At 35.3% G+C, this 18,569-nt stretch overlaps 2 protein-coding genes across 5 annotated transcripts in view; one reads left to right on the top strand and one right to left on the bottom strand.

Moving 5' to 3' along the window:
* Klp10A (kinesin-like protein 10A) overlaps positions 1 to 14,160 on the bottom strand; it is a 51,837-nt gene extending 37,677 nt beyond the window's left edge. For 2 of the 4 annotated variants that reach the window (XM_089696867.1, XM_089696868.1), the window contains exon 1: positions 13,721 to 14,159. In XM_089696867.1, coding sequence (XP_089552993.1) covers positions 13,721 to 13,781 — 61 coding nt within the window. In that variant the 5' untranslated portion in view covers positions 13,782 to 14,159. Of the gene's footprint in view, positions 1 to 13,720 lie in introns of all 4 variants that reach the window. The other 2 variants (XM_089696866.1, XM_089696869.1) reach the window with 2 other exon arrangements.
* A 406-nt stretch (positions 14,161 to 14,566) lies between these two features.
* On the top strand, positions 14,567 to 17,493 carry JMJD6 (Bifunctional arginine demethylase and lysyl-hydroxylase PSR). The gene is made up of 3 exons (XM_089696842.1): positions 14,567 to 14,745; positions 16,121 to 16,824; positions 16,906 to 17,493. The coding sequence occupies exons 1-3, from the start codon at positions 14,673 to 14,675 to the stop codon at positions 17,290 to 17,292; spliced, it is 1,164 nt and encodes a 387-aa protein (XP_089552968.1). The 5' UTR covers positions 14,567 to 14,672; the 3' UTR covers positions 17,293 to 17,493.
* The last annotated feature ends 1,076 nt before the right edge of the window (positions 17,494 to 18,569 follow it).

Below are 18,569 nucleotides of genomic sequence, written 5' to 3'. Positions count from 1 at the left end.
GGTAATGGGAATTGCCTGCTATATTTCCAAATCATTGAAGTTTAAAGACTGGCCACTGTTTCTTTCCAAAACTAACTTTTTAGTTTTTATCATGTTACCCGAACTTCATGGAACACGACACAAAACAGGTGACCCAAACACTGCAGTGGCCATAAAATCCGACACGTCAACACGACACCAATGCAAATGCAACACACGGAAGACATATAAACTATCAGATGGAGGTCACACAAGGTCAGGCTCGTGAAATGCCGCTCCATGACAATAAGCGGCTTTCGCTAACCACGAATCAAACTAATAAGGCTCCGGAACCATGTTTGTGTTATGCGCAATTACTGTCAGCGTGGAACAAGAGATCGTGATGCTTATCGTCAAGATTTATGCGCGGTTGACGTGTATCCGAATTCAATAAAAATTACATCGTTGATATCAACGTCTTATTTCTTAGACTGAGTTTGATGTACCATAACGAACCATATTTTAAGGAATTTGACAATTTTAGAGGATTATATTGCATTGTTACACTAACATAACGTTCAGTAGGTACATTTGAAACATACAATTCTTATCTCTGTGATGCATAAACCCTCAATAAAATGCGTTGAGCGAGAATACAGTCTTTAGGAACGCTTTCGGTATTCATGAGAATTAATCAGGTATCGTAGAAACATTGGCAAACGTACATAATATATACTAAAGCGTTTTGAAGAACCGTAACTAGGCTTATCGACCTGTCCTGTCCTATAGACAAAACAAGTTTAACACACAGCAACAATAACTCAAATCGTGCCATAACATGCGCGCGCGCAGGAGCCACTCCGGTGAGTCAGCGAGCCGGTCGGAACCGGCTAGACGAAACACAGCCGCATAACGTTACCGTACAAAATATAATAACATGTACAGTTTATATAAATTCAATTACAGTATAAGCACAAGCTTTAGCAGCGTCCTAGATATGTTTTAAAAAGTAGCTCAGATTGTCTACGGGTCATTGACAATCATGTTCTTATAGATGCTATTGATCATACTAGACCACGTATAGTTTTTGGAGTTATATTATTTCATGAGTTATCTCAAAATCATTTGAAACAACAACTCCAAAACATACTTCACAGCACTATTTTTTTAGGTAAAAAGTAATGTTTTTAATAGGTATCTAGTGTTTAGTTATAAATGTTAAAAATTCAAACCAATCTATAGAATTATTAAGCTATTGCATAGCTTCTATCGCGGGCCTTGAGCGCGGGGACCGAATCGAGAAATTCCGTAACGAAAAAACCTCACGCTCCCCACTCCGACGGGTTCGGAGGTGTGGATTGAAGGCATGCTATGCAATAGCTTTACCGCGGCAGTCCCCGAGTGCCACACGTCTTTTATAATATGTATATATTATTTCGAAATATTGGCACAATTTATATACATATATGCATATTTCTTATCTTATAATCGTTATCAGTAAATACTAAATACTCAATAAGTTATTGCGATCAAAATTTTGCATATTCCGTAACACAGTGGAACAACTGATAAGTTTGTTGTTCAGATTTTTGTACGATAAGTAATAAGTATAAGCTAACGACAAAGAATATAGAAAATAGTTCAGAAGGCTTTTAATATACATCAATTTCAACAAAAAAAAATCTCAACTCTTATAGGTATTCCCTAAAATTAATTCATCAAAGATACATTTAGAACAATCTGATCAGTGTGAAATCAAGGACTTCTTATCCCTCTTATTACGACAAAACATCGTGAACGATTTAGATGGATTTGAACCAAAGAAATACATGGAATCGTTAAAATAGGCTCTATTTGTAAGGAAAACAACTGCTCCGAGATAACTTGAAATAGGTAGTTACGTACTATGAGAGAAGTCGGGGGCGGAAACCTTGAAGTTGTACATATTAATTTAGTGAAATAACATCACAATTTCATCTACTTCTTCGTATACACATACATACAAATTACAATGTAAATATAAGTCGGAGCTTAATTTGCTTTGTTTCTCTTTACATAATAAACATTTATTGGTACATATAAGTATTATTCTCGGTAGAAGTTATAAGAGCCTACTCCATGTGTACTTTCTAAGTGTTTCACACAGGAAAATATTAGAAAGTGAAATAGTTTTACATAATTCTAATGTCTCAAGAGAATGACTATGCAAATATCGCTTGTATTACGGCGGAAATCAATTTACTCTACACTACATTGCTATCTACGGAACGTAAATAATTAGAAAATACTTCTTTGTTCTGTACTTTGTAATTACATTCTATTCAAGTACTGTCGCCGAATAACAGTCTTACAAACTCTTCATCAAATCGATTCCTGTACTTGCATTCTAAGATCAAATAGTTTGGAAAATCCAAAAGTGCACGCCTCATAATTTTTTTTTAATAATTATTTATTAATTATTATTTTTGTTTATTTAATAACAATTAAACCACATCGAATCAGACCCTGAAAAATGAAAGGGTTCTATTCCTGAGCATACTCAAGCGTAAGAGAAAAAAAAAGACTCGATTAGTAAAGTATTTCGGTCGCTATCGTGTTAACAAGAAAATCCTCCGCACATACAGACACACGGACGTCCAAGACAGAACTTTTTTAAACTGTTTTTTAACTAGTTTAAATAACAAAAATGACATCAAAAATATCATGAATGTTAAAAATAGTGTTTTTTCTTAATATGTGCGTGTATGTATTATCTTACAAGTGCAATGTATGATACATAAAGACATTTTAAGTTTGAAAAATCAGATGTTTTGCGCGAAGTGACAGTAGTACCCACCTCAACGCTTCGCTTATGAGGCGTGCAATACCCAATATCATTCCTATACGTAACCCCTAGGGGATGAGACACTTCACATCATATACTTACTAGCTAGGGCAACTCTTTAGTAAGTAAGCCATTTTATCTCTCTGTATTTGAAATTTGAATCGATGAGACACTTCACATCCTATACTTACTACCTAAGGTAACCCTTTAGGCAGATTTTATCTGTCTGTATTAAAATCATGTAATGTCCGCATCCAGCGTGAGAAATGTCAACAATTGACACATATACAAGCCACTCTTGTCTAAGAATGTACAAGTGGGGCCTCGGTCCGAGCCGGGGGCTGCTGGTGAGATCACGAGGCGGAAACACACGCCCGCCCACGCCCTCCCACACGCTAGAGCCTCGCGAGACCCTCCACTATGTGTAACTTGGTAACTTAGAGCGATGGCAAACTGTGCTATCAAATAGAGGCCAGAGTTTTAGGTAAAGTCAATGAATTTTATAAGACTACATTTAAGTGTTTATAAGGCAAGAAAAATGTGAAAACACTTTCCGATATTTTTATTAATTGATTAAAATGAAATAAGCCTTTCATTGCAACAACGACACAGAAACCTTATCGTGATTAAAACTAATGCAATGTTTACGAAAAATTATTGTGTACATGAAATATTATGTAGTTGAAGTGAACCTAGCCTTCAAACACTCACTACCTTTATTCATATCAAATACTAACTACGATATATAAATTAAAATCGTTCGCGCCTCTGCACTTTAATCACACCTTTACTGTACGTGTTATTTATATTTAGTTAATGGCGTTTTCTCGACGATTATGTTCTCATATTTCATATAGTTAACTGAGCACTTACCGTTATTTTTATTTTGCTTACACGGAGCCTAAATATATTTTAATTTTTAACACGAACTATTAACATAATTTGCGTATATTATTCGTGAATACAGAGCTCATTTACAAAAATCCTCAAGCGACCGAAACTAAAGAGGGTTATGCTTAACTATACTTATGTAGATTAATTCACACAATTTAACATAAATCACAAATTAAGGAATACATTAATAAATAAAAACACAAAATAATGCTGCATGAAAAAAAAATCGTATACAGATGCAAATCCAAGAAATTTGTTCGATAAATCGAAGTAAACTCTACTTCACATATAGGAAGTCTGCAATTTCTGTTGTAGAAGCTCCGTATGTAATGAAAAGTCATTGTAGATGCTTGAATGTAACTAATTTTGCCATCGGTTCGTCGATACATAAAAGTTGTCTCCAGAATAATTTCTATTTAGAATAATATTGATTTAGTTTTAATTTGATTGTCTAGACATTTTACTGAAAACTTGTCCATCTTGAACCATCTTCTGACAATTATCGTAATCGCTATGAAATGCAACTCAGTTCCCATAATTCAATGAACAATAATTGGTCTAATGTGTTTCCCAATCCTTTCTCTTATCGCGACTTGTAGGACAAACTTGTAAGGACCGTTTATCTAGACCTAATATTTATCGAAACAACGACAATCCGGTTTTAGGGTATGTTCTAGTTTCCATCCATTCATCGTGTTCGGCCTCATTTCACTCTATTATCTATTGATTATATTGTAAACTGTAAAGGCATTTATTGGTGTTACTTTCTATGAAATTTTGCTTTTGGCTTTGGTATACAATCACTGTTTAGGGTATATTTTTGAAACCTACTTTTTCATACAATGTCTGTCTAAATTGGTTAAAATATCGTTAATTTAATTATTATTGTCTCATAAAATGTTTAATCTTTCGGCGACGTATAGGCATGAAAGCAATATCTGGTACTATCATTTCAAAAAATTTCAAAAAACCTAGGTATCACAATATAAGCAGCGATACAAATGGAACTCTGTGCAGAATTTTAATCAAATGTTTTTTGTATATTTTTGTAATATCCGTTAACGTCCAACGAAGGTCTCACTCAATCTTTACTTGTGACAACGAAGTTTGTCCTTACCTAGTACCTAATAACAATCAAATCAAATCAAGGAACTGCTTATTATAACAACGCTTCCAACTTCATTATTCATAACAGACTCCTACTCAACGATGACATCATTATGTAAAATCGAAAGTGGTATTTCTGTGCATTATATTGCCCAATAGCTGTCCTGAATGCTTGAGCGACCAAAAAGGATACAAGATACTTAATTATTTTAATAGAAAAATTAACTAACTACTAACAATAAGATCTTGCTTCATCTACATCCTTTAGATAAAATCGCACTGCAGATTGGTAGCTTGTTGGCCTATATTTTTAATTGTTTAGATTTACTAGACAAAAGTACGAATTAAACGCTTGGAAAATAAGCATCGTAATTATTCATGTCTAAAAGAGCCTCGATGCTTTGAAAAGAAAGATTTATATGGAAGTTTATACGATCATTCAATGTTTTCTTTTCAATTTCAGGACTGAGGAGCTTATATCCTTTGGCAGCCTGCTCTTTATTGTATATTTATATATTATAGAGAGTCTATATATTATTCATTATAGTTTAAAATGTCGTCCGTATTACGTTTTTCTCCTAATAGAGCCAAAACAAAAACGAACAAACACCTCGCACAAATTATCCAATTTCGTTCAACCAGTCAAGTGAGCCTTCGCAAAAGCGTTCCACGTCCTATTTCGTAACACAAATAACCAGCCAAAACAGAAGTTACGGCACATTTAAATACATTAATCGCAACTTGCGTGACTAACGTGGTCTGAGGTGGCCAAAACGAGAAGGTGTTACGTCAAAAACAGCCCGTAAGCAACATTTTGTCAGGCCACGTGGGCGATATCCTTACATATTTCATATTATTGATGTTTATTAGGTAATGCTACTAGTTTAGGGTAAATAATGATGACATCTCTATGAATTCGTAAGAATGAGAAAAACAACACATCTCATGAATAAACTATTCCAGAATTCCACTGCCAGTGAAGACGGTACTGCAGAATCGAATAAACATCTATATGTCACGGCTAAAGGTAGGTGAGAACATAAACTTAAGATTAGCCGGCTAAACTTAGGTTTATTTTCGACGAGGTGTTAATGTTAGTTTGTTCTATCTTTAGCCGGCTAAACTTAAGTGTAACCGCAGGCCCGTGGCTAAAAATGTCGGGGTGGGTAGATTTGGTTAGCGCCGGGCCGGTGGAGGGCTTGAGGGGCCCGCACAGTGCCAGAAAACACTCGCCCTGTTCCTTACATGTATTATAGTAACCAAATCTACCCACCCCGACTCAGGGCAGAAAGCTGGTGGCTAGGTTAGGTTAGAACTCTTAAGACCCGCACGAGCCGAGCGAGCGCAGCGAGCGTGCTGCGGCAGCAGCCGGCGAAGTGCCAGAAAACACTCGCCCTGTTCCTTACATGTATTATAGTAACCAAATCTACCCACCCCGACATTTTTAGCCACGGGCCTGCGGTTACACTTAAGTTTAGCCGGCTAAAGATAGAACAAACTAACATTAACACCTCGTCGAAAATAAACCTAAGTTTAGCCGGCTAATCTTAAGTTTATGTTCTCACCTACCTTTAGCCGTAACATATATACAAACAGAAACCTTAGAAACTAACGTTATAAACAAATGCATCAATTAAAGTGTAGTTGCAGGCTGCAGCTGAGCTAGGGAATAATAAAGAGTGACATTAAACCCTAGGTCACGGCGGATAATCTGATTTGACAGTCGATTAAGGCTTCGTCGACATTTCATAGTTGCATGTCTATGTAAATATGTACAGTGGCAAGCAATAATAATCATGCAGGTAATTTAGTTTTTATATCGTAGGCATAGCTGTTCAACGTTGATACACGTGATATTTAAACTTACATTGTTGTAATAATATCATCGTGATTCGATTCGATAATTATTCTTAGGTAAACATATGAAAGACTAGAGGTCCGCCCCGGTTTCGCCCGTGGTACATATTTCGCAATAAAAGGTAGCCTATGTCCTTTCTCGGGTATCAAAATATCTCCATACCAAATTTCATGCAAATTGGTTCAGTAGTTTAGGCGTGATTGAGTAACAGACAGACAGACAGAGTTACTTTCGCATTTATAATATTAGTATGGATTAACGTTTTATTTTTTGTGACTTTCAAAAATTAGAGCTAATAAAAAAAAGACGGGTTGCACTCCGGGAGTGCCGGCAGAAGTGAAAACTTGATTATTAACGTTGAGCATGTTTGATATCCATCCGTCTTACGCTTTTTCGATCAGGTCACGTGTCCTGACTCCTGAGTCCTGACGCGAGTTTAAGATTTTATACCCAACGCCGCTAAAGAAGTTTTCACTTCAATAAATTTTACAATTCGATTATAAGATTGATTTAAGTACATAATTATTAATTGGCATGTTTAAAGTAAAACTCGTGAATTTTATTGGAAATCAATGCTCTCATGTTGTGGGTATACATATATTTAATGATGATTTAATCGAATAATATTTAACTGCAAACACGTCGTAGGCGAAATCACAAATACTGCGCAAATATGTAAAATAAGGACTAGGAAAACGCTTAAAATTTACTGGTGAAACTTAACCCAAACAATGAAATGACTTTTACTTAAAGAACTCGATTGATCTTGTTCTGTATAGATTCTGAAATGGTTATCAGAAAAGTTAGAAATTACTACTTAATTTAACCGATTTAAAAAAATAAAAGAATTTAATGTGGTACAAAATGCTTTCCTATTGCCTGTCTTATATTTCGATCGAAAGCAACGCACGTCAGCGAGGGAACCCTCTAACCGAAGTGCGATGACTCATGCGCACGTTGCTCCGAGCCAATCAGCCGACCCGAAAGCTATGTTCGTGGCGACTTGACACTGTTTATTTTGAGTTTAAACTTTATACTGGGATTACCTACTTGTTTGACAGCTACGAGCTAAGCCGTATTTAAAGGTTGGTGCAAATGCCCGATTAAATTCAGCAAAATGAAACTCCACGTCACCAATAAACTGATGGATGTATTGGTAAGGGTCGATGACTGACATCTTTTTTTATATGTTTATCCCTTGAATGAGTAACGTTTTTAATAAACAAGCTAGGTTTAGGTATCGTGGCTACATATAACAAGGTGATTAAGTCGATAATGAGCCTTATTATTCTGGTCTGAGTGGCTTTATACTGCAGAAATAGATAAATAGCAAGTTTAATACTAATTCTTCCTACGAATAGTAAGAAATACATCAATAAATACATCCTTGAGCATAGCTTATTTAAAAGGGCTCAGAGCTAGCCTCATAAGGCAGGAGTAACGATAAGAGCTTTACGCTGACATCCTTTTACTTACGTCATTTTGAATAGAATCATGACTCGAAAGTTAAAGTACCTACGTAACATAATATTATATGCAAATAAATGACCATTTCTGAGTAATCCACTTTGCCTTAAAAGGAATATCAAGACGACCTCTTTCCTTAAAGGAAGGATAGGTAAATTCTCGAAAATTGGACACAAAATATATCTGGGTCTTCTTTGATGTGTATACTATACTGGACGTTATTTTTAAATAACATTCTTATAAACTGTAGTACACTAGTGGGGTGCTTAAATCGATGAGTCAACCTTGGCTCACAAATCGTAGGCGACAACGCGAGGCGAGTTCGAGTTTATAAGGAAACTGATAGCATCTTAACGATGCGAGATGATGGAAATTGAACTGAAGATTGTTGTGAAATTTTTATATTTATCAAGAAATATTAGCCAGTAGATGGTGATATCTTTATTTGCGTTCAAAGTGATGAATAACAGTGTAGATAGTGTACATTGCTAGTCAGTCGGTTCCCTAGTTATTTGCAAAATCGGATACGAAAATTGGAAGCCTCGCCTTTTTTATTAATTTTGTAAACCAACAAAATGTTAGCTTTTTATTAACTACATACTTTATTTTCCTATAACATTTGGGTACCCGTATCATATCAGTTGTGTATGCAATAATGCATCTGGCTTGCGTAATGCATCTTTTAACTTCATTTTTTTCTGCAAAACATACACAGTAGATGATATGGTGAACATTTTTTAAATATAACCCCCATTGAATTCATCTCTAATTCATATAAACAATAAAACCGGCCAAGTGCGAGTCGGGCTCGCGCACAAAGGGTTCCGTAGCAGCAAATATAATAAATTACAGTTAAATCAACCTATCTCAAAAACTATAAGAGATACTTTGATCAAACCAAAAATCGTTGAAAGAGTTAATTAGCATGCATCACCTCTATTTTTTTTAGAATTTTATACCCCGTAGTTATAAAAATAGAGGGGGGGGGACATACTTTTTACGACTTTGAGAGCTGATATCTCAAAAACCGTTCACTTTAAGAAAAATGTTTTTTAGAAAACTTTATATCATTTTAAAAGACCTTTCCATTGATACCCCACACGGGTATGTACATCGAAAAAAAAAATTTCATCCCTCAGTTACATGTATGGGGGGCCCCACCCCCAATTCTTTTTTTTACTATTTAGTGTCATATTTTTGTAGCGGTTCATACAACACATATTCCCATCAAATTTCATCACTGTAGTACTTATAGTTTCCGAGTAAATCGGCTGTGACAGACGGACAGACGGACAGACGGACAGACGGACATGACGAAACTATAAGGGTTCCGTTTTTGCCATTTTGGCTACGGAACCCTAAAAACTACTACACAACTGCATACAATGTTTTTAATAATACTGGGCTCCCCGTGAACTACAAAGCACCATGACCTTAAATCTACACTTTATTGGCTTGTATGACAACATCCTGATTAACTAGGCAACATTAGCTTTTATTATAACTACATTGTAATTTGCTACATTTTCTTTATGACTTATTTATATTTGTTAATTCAATTATTGTGCTATAAGCAAGCAAAATTATGATATTATATCAATATTGTTCACATAACTATATCTATCTTGTAATTTATCATTGCAAAAATGTCTAAAAAAATAAAGTCAAGCTCATATTCTCTCATGTCCGCAAATGGCGAAAAAAGATGGGTTGATCATGATTTTTTTGATTGGTGACAATAGAGTACTTAGTACCTCTCCGAGTTGTGCAATAATTTGATCAATTTCAATTTGAAATTGATCAAATTATTGATAATTATTATTTATAATTATTATTTTATTACCTGGCTAAGACGGTTGAATCGAATTTCTGCCGCCCCTCACTTCCTCCACTGCTGAAACCGGATGGATCGCTGGCTCACACCGCCGTAGAGAAAGCGAACCTCTTTGCTTCTCTTTTCGCGGAAAATTCTCGTCTTGATCCTGCAAATGCGAAACCTCCCAGTCTACCTGGATGCGAGGTGAACATGCCCGAAATTCGCATCCGTCAGACTGAGGTTCTTAAAACGCTGCGGAATCTTGACGTGAATAAAGCCAGCGGCCCTGATGGAATTCCAGCCATAGTACTTAAAACCTGTGCGCCTGAACTTGCTCCTGTTCTGACACGCCTCTTTCGTCTCTCGATGACGACTGGAATAGTACCGAAATCTTGGAAACTTGCCAACGTGCAGCCCGTGCCCAAAAAAGGCAGTCGTGCCGACCCCTCCAACTATAGGCCAATTTCAGTCACGTCCATACTCTGTAAGACTATGGAACGTGTACTGAACAGCCGGCTCCTGGCACACCTAGAAGCGAATGACCTCCTCAGTGACCGTCAGTACGGGTTCCGCCGAAACCGGTCCACTGGGGATCTTCTAGCGTACGCCACCTACATCTGGAGCGAGGCCATCGAGAATCATGGTGAAGCACTTGCTGTCTCCCTTGATATCTCGAAGGCCTTCGATAGGGTCTGGCATGATAGTCTTATTGGCAAGCTTCCATCCTACGGTCTGCCTGCTGGTCTCTGCGCCTGGATCTCAGATTTTCTGAGAGACCGGTCGCTTCGGGTAGTCGTCGACGGCTGCTCGTCCGACCAAATGGCTATTAATGCCGGGGTCCCTCAGGGATCAGTTCTCTCCGCAACACTCTTCTTGCTACACATCAACGATCTGCTGAAACCCGGTATCTATGGGTACGCAGACGATAGCACTGTTGTGGAGAGATATGTATCCAGCGCGCGAACCAGTACGGCACAAATCCAGTCTCTACGAGAGTCGATGGTCGATCGCATGAACTTGTCCTTACAGGCGGTCTCCGATTGGGGCGATGCCAATCTGGTCAAGTTCAATGCGACTAAGACCCAGGCGTGTCTATTCTCCGCTAAACGGAGTCCATTCCACCTGACTCCGACTTTCCAGGGTGTATCCGTGCCGATAACCAACCACCTCGAGCTTCTTGGCATTACCCTGACGCCTACTCTGAACTTTGGTTCGTATATAGAATCCAAAGCCCAAGTAGCCTCAAAAAAGCTTGGAATTCTGGCGAAGGTGAGACAGTATTTCAGCCCGGGACAGCTGCTCAACCTTTATCAAGCACAAGTCCGATCGTGCATGGAGTACTGCTCTCACCTCTGGGACGGTTCCGCCAAGTACCAGCTGGAGGCGCTTGAGGCGATAGAGAGGCGTGCCAAGAGGCTAATAAACGACGATGAGCTAGTAGGCAAAAAACTCCAGAGCCTCGCCCACCGTCGCAGAGTGGCAAGTTTATCGGTATTTTATCGGATACACTTTGGTGAGTGCGCTGCGGAATTGCACGATTTAATTCCGCCATCCCCGTTTTTCCATCGATCGTCGAGGCGCACAGACTCTAGGCATCGCCATATGGTGGATGTTCCATGTACCCGGACAAAGCGGTTCGGATCGACATTCTTCATCCGAACCGCGAGGGACTGGAACATGCTTCCTGAGTATGTGTTCCCCGACGAGTACAATATGGGGGTCTTCAAGCGAAGAGTGAACGGGTACCTTCTAGGGAAGCGCGCTCCATCATAGGCCACATCTCAGCTTACCATCAGGCGAGATCGTGGTCAAGCGCTTCCCTATCACACAATAAAAAAAAAAAAAAAAAAAAAAAAAATTTCAATGATTACATCTTTAGTCTATATTACTATCATTAAACTTTTAAGTTAGTTGCACATTGTCTCAACCATTTCAACGAAAAAAAAATAATTTTAAGTAATGAACATATAATTTATTGATATCGGCCGTTGCGCGCACGCAGCGCCGACCGCTACATATATGGCCGGTTGACGCAAGGCCGCGACCCGTCCTCGCTCGCTTGAAATTCGAAAAAATATACATGCATTGCTCACTGATATTGTAACGGTTGAGACACACCAGTCCAATATGACTATACTGAGAATATGGACAAATAAAATTGCAATGTGTGTCTGTGATTTCAAAATATTTAAAACTAGCTTTCTGTCCGTGGCTTCCCCGCGTTTTCAAAGAAAGACCCGCATAGTTCCCATGGGATTTCCAGGATAAAATCCATCCTATGTGTGAATCCAAGTTACCCTCTATATGTGTGCTTAATTTCATTATAATTGCTTCAGTAGTATTTGCATGAGAGAGAAACAAACACACACATACACATCCATCCTCACAAACTTTCGCATTTATAATATTAGTAGAATAGGATTGCTCACTGTTATTGTAACGGTTGAGACACACCAGTCCATTATGACTATACTGAGAATGCGTTTAAATAAAATTGCAGTGTGTGTCTGTGATATCAAAATATTTAAAATTTCTCAACGCTTTTATTATTTTGATACCAGTACATTAAGTTAACACAAACTCTATCTAGGTAGTAAATCAGTAATTGTATCAATTACATTATTTTTAGATGATAGAGAATACTTAATTTATTTTTTTCTCTAAAATATTACCTTAATTTTTTGAGACCCAAGGTGTGGGTCGAAGATATGAACAAAACTGCATTGTATATTTTTCAAAATATATAATTGGTGAACAGTGAATGAGAATGTTTGAAATAATTTTCAGGGAAACGCACCAAATGAGATAAAATAAACAGTTATTTTTTAATCATTTACATAATATATCTCTGGGTGTTGTTTGATGTATTTCTTACTCTTATATTGTTGTGTAAAAATAAATCATAAATTTTACTTTTATTTTTGAACAGGAAATACATTTTGTTGTGGTGCCATTTTTCCTTATGACTGAATTTCCTATAATAATATTAAAAGGTACTTATAATAAAAACAAGATAGGTACTATCTATAATCTTTGTTTTTTCTACTTTTCAACTAATTTTAAACATAAAATTAGCGGAGATTACTGATTTTGATTACATAGATTATCATTGAAAATCTTTCCATGCCAGCCAAGCAAATATAAGAAACTACCTATTATTTTCTAAATCACTAATTAACCCTGTTAAAAATTATTTTAACCATGATTTTCACTTTTTTTTTAAGATTTTCTAACTTGTTTCAAACTAGTTCTATTATTACTAATTAATACAAAATCTAATTTTAAAGGTTCTTTTTTTATATTTCTGTAAATAACTAAGAACTGCATCCATCATGATCATATTTGATAAATTATCAATAGCTGTTATGTTATTGTTTATTGCTCAGCTGTTATCTGATTACTGTGTACATTTTAGGAATAGAATAAGTGTACACCAATAAAGTTGTACAATTCTTATCCTAATATTATTTCATTTAATACATAAAATGGGAGCATTATGGAATAATCGTGAGAAAAATTATTATTCTGGTTCAATGCAATCGCTTTTTTCACAAAATTTATAATAAAAATATATGCAGAAAACCGTTAACATCAATATAATTATTGGAGGGCAAAACTTCAGCCAGTCAGGGGCTATGAACTGTGTGTTGAAGTTCGTTACGAATGAATCATTTAAGAAACCTTACATAGTGCAGGAAGCTTCTGCTAAATGATATCATTATGATAAATTGATAACAAGAGTATGAGTAAGGATATGACGAAAAGAAAGGGAAACAAAATTTGCTGCTCCACTCACCATCTGTTCTTTTGATGTTGATGTTAATCCCAGATTGAATTTTGATCGCACCGTCATCCATTTTTTCACTATTTTATACACCATATACACTAATTAACATTATTTTGCATCAAACGGGTATTCAAATATTGTCTAATACATTCGGTAATTAAACTAAAGAACCGGTGAAAATTACAAATAAATTTCTACACCCAGATTGACAGTTATATCGAGCTAGCTACACACTTCAGACTGGAACGTTTCAAATTTGTTTCACTACAATAGTCAAATGAACCACTTTCTTATTTTTTATTTCGATATTGAAAGTTATTTAAATGCTATAACAATTATTTAAACTGAAACAAAATAAAGACAGTAAAAACGTTTTAAATTATATCGGTTATAACACGAAATTAAAAAATTGTCGATCTGTAGATCAATGCGTCGAAAATTGTTATAATGTTGCCAGCTTATGATTATTATCAGTTTTCGAGAGATTTGATCGTTTGGAAAGTGGTTGGAAATTTGTACAATATCGTAATAATTTTTCTTTAGATGAGCGATTCATGTAATTTAAAACAAGCTCATTTTAATCTATATAGAATACATTTTAAATAAAAATTATAACCTTAAAGTAACTCCTTTTATTTCTGGTTACTAAATGGAAATTAATTAGAATTATTGAAGTCTTAGATTGAAGTACATATTAATTTTTGAAGAATATTATTAACACTTATTAAATTATTTAAGTATTACATAGAATTTAAATATTTTCTAGTGCATTTAATCTATTAATAATCTATGAAATGCATATGAATGTATAGTACAAACAATCTTATTTAATCTGTTTTATTTGATGTCAACTGATTGAAATTTGAAGTCTGCATTCCGCAAATAATCAATCAAAAATCAGCTTGTGGTCGGGATTTCTTGCTAAAATTAAACAATTAGTTTAATATTTTAATTACTAACTATGGAAAGCGAATATAAACTGTCACATAAAACTAAAAAACGCATAAAGGAAGTAAAAAGGAAAGCCCGACCAGGTACATACATTATTTTATCCTGAATTCAATGGCATTAGAACTATCTACCGTATTCCCGTTAATATTTATAGGGAGATTAAAAATAGTTAAAACATTTAACGTTATTTTATGATAAGCTTCTTCTGTTGCGTTATATCAACAGTCATTTAAAGTTAAAGTGTTACGAGTTCTAGAACAATCGTTAAGTGGCATGTGCTATGTGCCGATTTGACCTCGTTTTGGAAACAATTGTTTAGACTTTGAACGCGCTAATCTCAGGAACTACTGAAAAAATTCTTTCGGTGTTAGATAGCCCATTTATCGAGGAAGGTTATAGGCTATATATCATCACGCTACGACCAACAGAAGTGGAGCCACGGGGGTGAAACTAAAGTTCGCCAGCTAAATATTTGACTAATAAACCCCAGAAAACGAAAAGCTTAGAACTTAACGAAAATTTAAGACCAATAGCTTGACAATATGAACTATGTGTTCAAGGAACACACTTTTTCAGAATTTTACTACTCATGTTCAAATTTGATAGACAAACAAATACAGATTATATGGCTAAGTATTGTAATGTTGCATAATATGAATGAATTTGTCATAGATTAGACTTACTCAGCCTTTTTTATTTTAAATAAATTTGGAATTATTTATTTATACTTTAAAGTTTATATTGTAACCATGAAAGATGTACTGCATGGTTTCATAGCAAACATTTATGCATTTCAATGACTATGTGAAACCACTTTTAAATGTACCTTCTTAAAATATAAAGGAACTTGTCCTTTCTTCGTCACTTAAAATGAAGAAAGTTATGGCTTTCTTCATTTTAAGTGACAAAACTAGATCTTTCTACTACTACCTAGCCTAGACTACCTACAGCTCAGTTGCAGCCATTTCTAATGCATAAAGTATGCATTAAAAATTTGCATTTTATTTTATATGTATCATTATAAGTTTTATATATTCAGTTGTTAAAACAGCCAAACAACGGAATTCACTCCCTACCACTACTTTCCTGAGCAATACAACCTGCCACTGGACCTCTTTAAAGCTAGGATGAATAGGCTCCGCTAGGCAGACATGCACCCAAGTAGACCACATCGCCGCTTTCCATCAGGTGGGATTGTGGTCAAACGTCTGCCTATCGATTATAAAAAAAAATAAGAACAAAAGTTGTGTGCAAATTTTTATTTGGAATTTATGAATTTGTTTCTATATAAAATGAAAATGTATTGTATTTGTGTCTCTGATAAAATAATAAATATCTAACAAACGTTTTTTACAAAATATCAGACAAATTTGTTTATCAAAACAATTATTATCTTATAGTCTTTATGAATTACGATTAAATGCAAATCCTTATCAATATAACATATTATTATTACAGAATTAGCTGATAAGCACCAATGGACAGCTTTAAAATACGCAACAAACTTTGAAGAATTCCTAAAATGTAAAGATAACGTAGATAGAATAGATGCCAATATAGTCCCACCTGAGGAATTTATAGAAAAATATGAGAAAATTTATAAACCTGTAGTCATAACGAATGTGCAGACCAACTGGCGTGCTAATCACAAATGGACGCTCGAACGACTTGCCAAAAAGTATAGAAACCAAAAATTTAAATGCGGTGAGGACAATGAGGGTTATAGTGTTAAGATGAAAATGAAGTATTATGTAGAGTATATGAGGACAACGACTGATGATAGTCCGCTTTATATTTTTGATAGCAGTTTTGGTGAACATCCAAGGAGAAAGAAGCTTTTGGACGACTATGACATACCTATATATTTTAGGGATGATTTGTTTAAGTATTGCGGTGAGGAGAGAAGGCCACCGTATCGCTGGTTTGTAATGGGACCCCAGAGATCTGGAACAGGCATTCACATAGATCCCCTAGGTACCAGTGCATGGAATGCTCTAGTATTTGGTCACAAACGATGGTGCTTATTCCCTACTCAGACTCCAAGAGAATTGATTAAAGTGACTGGAGCAATGGGCGGCAAACAGAGGGACGAAGCTATTACTTGGTTCAAACTTATTTACCCTAAAACTCAACTGGATACTTGGCCAAAGGAGTATGAACCTGTTAGTAACATTATTTTGGATAAAATTGATTTTAACATATTATGCAGATCAGGTTATAATTAATGTGATTGTCTGTTACAGGTTGAAATACTCCAAAAGCCTGGTGAGACAGTGTTTGTTCCTGGAGGATGGTGGCATGTTGTACTAAACATGGATGATACTGTAGCAGTGACGCAAAACTTCTGCAGTCGGACCAACTTCCCCATCGTCTGGCACAAGACTGTGAGAGGACGTCCCAAGTTATCAAAGAAATGGCTTAAAATGTTGGAAGCTAAAGAGCCAGAATTGTATAAAGTTGCAAGCAGTGTGGACGTTAGTCAGGGTACAGGAGTGGCCTCCGATAGCTCTTCTAACAGTAGTTCCTCCAGCAGTGACAGCGACAGCTCCTCAACAAGCAGCTCCAGTGAAGATGACAGTGGACAAGAAAGTATTACTGCTTCTAAAAAGAAGAGACGAAGGAAAGTGTAATGGGAATTAGGATAAATATAGTATTTTTTATCAACCGCACCAACTGAAAAATTCTAAAGAGTATACAATTTATAGTTTAAGCTGGACCTTTTGTATTACTAGACGTAATTATTTAATTTTTACTTGTTTCTTTTTTTTCAATGAGTGTTTTTGTTACACAAAACATCAAATATAATAAATAAAGTTTAGTATTTGCAAATATTGTTTTTTTATTGTTAACTAGGTATATAAAAAAAATGTTTGATGCAGTACTAGCCTTTAGACCTAGTGAAAGTTTTAGCTATAGAATATGCCTGGTTTACACAGGCTTAGTTACTATAAACCTAAATTCATATAATACATTAAAAATACTCTTTAGTTTATAATGTTTATTGCATAAATACAGTGCAATCATATTAAATTTAAAATTGGTTCCAAAAGCTTTATTATTATTTTTATAGCCAATATGTTGATTGACTACACAATAATTGACTACCTCAATTTTGATGATTCTAAGAAAAGTAAGTCAATATCCGTCTAGGCAGCGATTTGGGCTCTAGGGCGTGCAAAAAAAATATACGTATATCGAACAAATTGAAGCGATTATCAAATTATTTTAGTTCGTAGGTACATGCGTATTCGTTTCGTAGTTTCTTTATCTATATCACAATGGTTCATCTTAAATATAAAATTCTCGTGTCACAATGGAGGAGCTTCGGAACAAAAACCGCTAAATCCACTTTCTAAGATTTTTGACAAATCGGAAAAAACGTTTTATTTCTTTGTTTTTTTAGGTAAAAGAGAGTAGAAAATCTTAATATATCAACATTAGCAACATTGTTTGGTGGCCAAATCAACAGATTCGTGTGTGAAGTAATAAACGAAAAAAAAAATAAAAAAAAATGGATATAGCGGTTTTAGACTATCCGGATTTATCGTTTTTTGAAAAAATCAACTAAGGATTTATCGCTTTGTGAAAAAACCATTAACATTTTTGGTTAAAACTAAGTATATGAGGAATTAAATAATTAAAAATTAAAAATTGATATATCGGTTTTTGTCTCAACCTTATAAAAATCTATCAAATTTATGTAGGATTTATCGGTTTCTGTTAAGATATCAATTTTCTTTTACCTCATCAGTGGATTTATCGGTATCTGTATAGATCATTTAACTTGAAGCGCATTTTTCTACTAGATTCATCGGCTTTAGAACAGATTCAATAAGCTTATCATGTAAAATTATGCAAAAGCATCGAAATTACAAAAAAAAAAAGAAAAAAATACAGCATGTCGTTT

This window comes from Colias philodice, chromosome 6 (genome assembly GCF_061535455.1).
Source record: "Colias philodice isolate Cphi_HAF_F1 chromosome 6, ilColPhil1 Martin Lab GWU primary, whole genome shotgun sequence".
Classification (NCBI taxonomy): Eukaryota; Metazoa; Arthropoda; class Insecta; order Lepidoptera; family Pieridae; genus Colias; species Colias philodice.
Note: the sequence above shows the minus strand (reverse complement) of the source record. Positions and strands in the feature narration are given on the sequence as shown.